The sequence below is a fragment of the Octopus sinensis genome, linkage group LG6 (assembly GCF_006345805.1).
Source record: "Octopus sinensis linkage group LG6, ASM634580v1, whole genome shotgun sequence".
Classification (NCBI taxonomy): domain Eukaryota; kingdom Metazoa; phylum Mollusca; class Cephalopoda; order Octopoda; family Octopodidae; genus Octopus; species Octopus sinensis.
The window spans coordinates 72,569,893-72,572,841 of NC_043002.1; the positions used below are offsets into that span (position 1 = coordinate 72,569,893).

Here is a 2,949-nt window from a genome sequence, read left to right on the forward strand (position 1 = left end):
ATGTGGTGGGTAACGTCGTGCTTTATCGGCTGGTTATGAAAAACTGGCCGGGCGACATCTGGATAATCATTCAGGATGGAACTGTGACGAGTCGTTGTCGTAAGCATTACAGTTGGGCTGACTGTGTCCATTCGAGCGGCTATACCGCGCACAGTAAGCTTGGTGGTGGTGTCGACAAGTCGTCTGTTCTTTATGTCTACCAGGAGACCGAAATGATGCAGGAAATCGGCTCCTAAGATAGGGGTCGGCAGTTTAGCGACGACGAATACCCACTGAAATGTGCGGCGTAGTCCTATGTTTAATGTTAGGGACTGTTCACCGTAGGTTGGAATGGGTGAATGGTTGACTGCCTGAAGACAGACTGATGTCTCTTTTCTTTTTCCAGAAGTGTTGGAGGAGATGGGATGATGCTGACTTCCGCACCTGTGTCAACCAGGAAACGCGTGCCTGTTACACGATCGCAAACGAAAAACAGGCGACTGTGTGGGTGCGAACCAGGAACTTCCGTCGCGTTCAATTCCTGGCTGTGCCGTTTCCCGAACTGGGTGAGGAAAACGAGCACGGTACCGTACATTTTTGTGCCCGTGTTCCGAATGTTCGGTGGTACCAACACGTGTCATGTGAGTTTCGGGTAGCACTGGGGCTTCGAGACCGTCTGCCATCTCGTCGAGATCGGCTGGTGCTTCGACGCTGGGGACTAAACTTTAGGGCTTGTATTTGGGCTGTGAGAATTTGTATTTGCGCAGCTTGCTGCGTCATTAATGCACGCAAATCCGAAATCTCTGAAGAACTGGTTTGTGCACGGAAAGGATTGGTACTGGGAGCGGCTGGCGTCACCGTCGATACCGTTGGATATCTGTGCGGTACTTCGGCTATTTTGTCAGCTAGCTCCGCCAGTTCTTCAAGGGATGTGTTTTCTCTGGTGGACGCGAGAACAACCTGGGTATTGGAGGGCAGACGCTGGAGAAAAAGTTGCTTGAAGATTTTTTCTGGGAGCGTCTCATCTCCGAGAAGCTGTTTCATTCTCCGAAGAAGCTGGGACGGCGTTTTGTCACCCAATTCTTCCGATATCAGAAGCTGGTGAAGTCTTTTTTGTTGGGATTCTGAGGTTCTGTTTATTAACGTGGTTTTAAAAACTTCATATGAAACAGAACCGGGTGGTGCCATGATAAGGTCGCGTATCACGTTCGTTATTTCTGGTGACAGAGAACTGATAACGTGAGAAAGTCGAGCCGCATCGCTCGATATTCTGTGAGAGGCAAACTGTGCCTCTATATGGTGAAACCACAATGTCGGGTCGTGGGTCCAGAATGGTGGAATTTTTAACGAGATCGCCGCTTGGAATGCCATGTCGATGTTGGCCGCTGGGTTTTGTTCGGGAGATTCATTGTTTTCGTCGGAATTTTCGGTTGCTTCGTTGCTGGTGATGTGCAAACTGTAATTCTTCGACGCGGTTGATGAAGCTGGTTCCAGGGAAGGCGCGATTCGTTTTACGGGGTCACCAAATGTAGTGGATGCGTGGATGTATTAATAAATACATAAGTGCTTTGTAATAAATTAAAGATTTATTATCACTACATCAATTTGTAAGCAATGTTACACATCGCTTGTACAAAATGCATATTAAATAGTGGTTGCAAATAATACATATTAAAGGAATGCATAATACAGGATACACATTAAAGCAGAATATGTTTGATGGTGTGTGTGTGTGCGTGTGTGTAAATCATGCATGACAGAGTCACCTTTCTGATTATTCTTTCGTCGTCCTCATAAATGCGTGGCGTTCTCTTAAACGTTGGTTCGGGTTCTCTCTAGATACCTATTTCTCCGTTCTATTTATAACATCTCAAATAGCCAGAAAAATAGATATACCGCAAGAGTGTTATTGCGTACAGTAGGTCGCTGGTCGTCCTGTTAAACTTCGCCTGACCTGCTCGGGTCAGAGGTCGAAGGGAGACGATCCATCATTTTTTGTCAGAACAAAGAGATTCTGATTTCGCGCCTTTTTGTGCATTGGTATTTTACGACCAATGATTCTTGGGTCTGATTTCGAATCCAAGCTTTGAGAAGGAAGTGCTAATTCTTACATATATATAGTGAGGATGCATGACCTTGTGGTTCGGGCATTGCACTCACAATATACAAGATCACAGTTTCAGTTACTAAACCAAGAGGTGTATTATGTTCTTGAGCAAAATAACTTCATCTCATGTTGCTCTGTAATCACTTCAACACCTGACGTATGGTACACTGTGAACCTGTTCAGGCAATGTTGATTTGGTAAACGAAGTGAGCTCATGTACAGCACATACATTTGATCACTATAAACAAATCATTTGTGTAGGTCGTTCAGCAAAAACTGAACACTCATATGTCATCTTTGATGGGGGAGTCCTTCATATATATATATATAGAGAGAGAGAGAGAGAGAGGCGTAGGTGTGGCCGTGTGGTAAGTAGCTTGCTTACCAACCACATAGTTCCGGGTTCAGTCCCACTGCGTGGCACCTTGGGCAAGTGTCTTCTACTATAGCCTCGGGCCGACCAAAGCCTTGTGAGTGGATTTGGTAGACGGAAACTGAAAGAAGCCTGTAGTATATATGTATATATATATGTATGTGTATATGTTTGTGTCTGTATTTGTCCCCCCAACACCGCTTGACAACTGATGCTGGTGTGTTTACATCCCCGTAACTTAGTTGTTCAGTAAAAGAGACCGATAGAATAAGTCCTGGGGTCGATTTGCTCGACTAAAGGCAGTGCTCCAGCATGGCCACAGTCAAATGACTGAAACAAGTAAAAGAGAGTAAAGAGTAGAGAGAGAGGTTGATTAATTATGAAATTTATAAATGTGTCCTTATTTGACAGAAGTAGGCTTTTTACCTTATCAAAAATGATAATTTATAAGATCAAAGTTGAAATGACCCTTTGAATGCTCAAATAAAGG

General features: G+C 44.6%; 1 protein-coding gene across 1 annotated transcript; it reads right to left on the reverse strand.

Annotated features, from left to right (window-relative positions):
- Positions 1–513: 513 nt before the first annotated feature.
- On the reverse strand, positions 514–1,350 carry LOC115213257. Its single transcript, XM_029782192.1, has one exon. The coding sequence runs from the start codon at positions 1,348–1,350 to the stop codon at positions 514–516; it is 837 nt and encodes a 278-aa protein (XP_029638052.1).
- Positions 1,351–2,949: the final 1,599 nt, after the last annotated feature.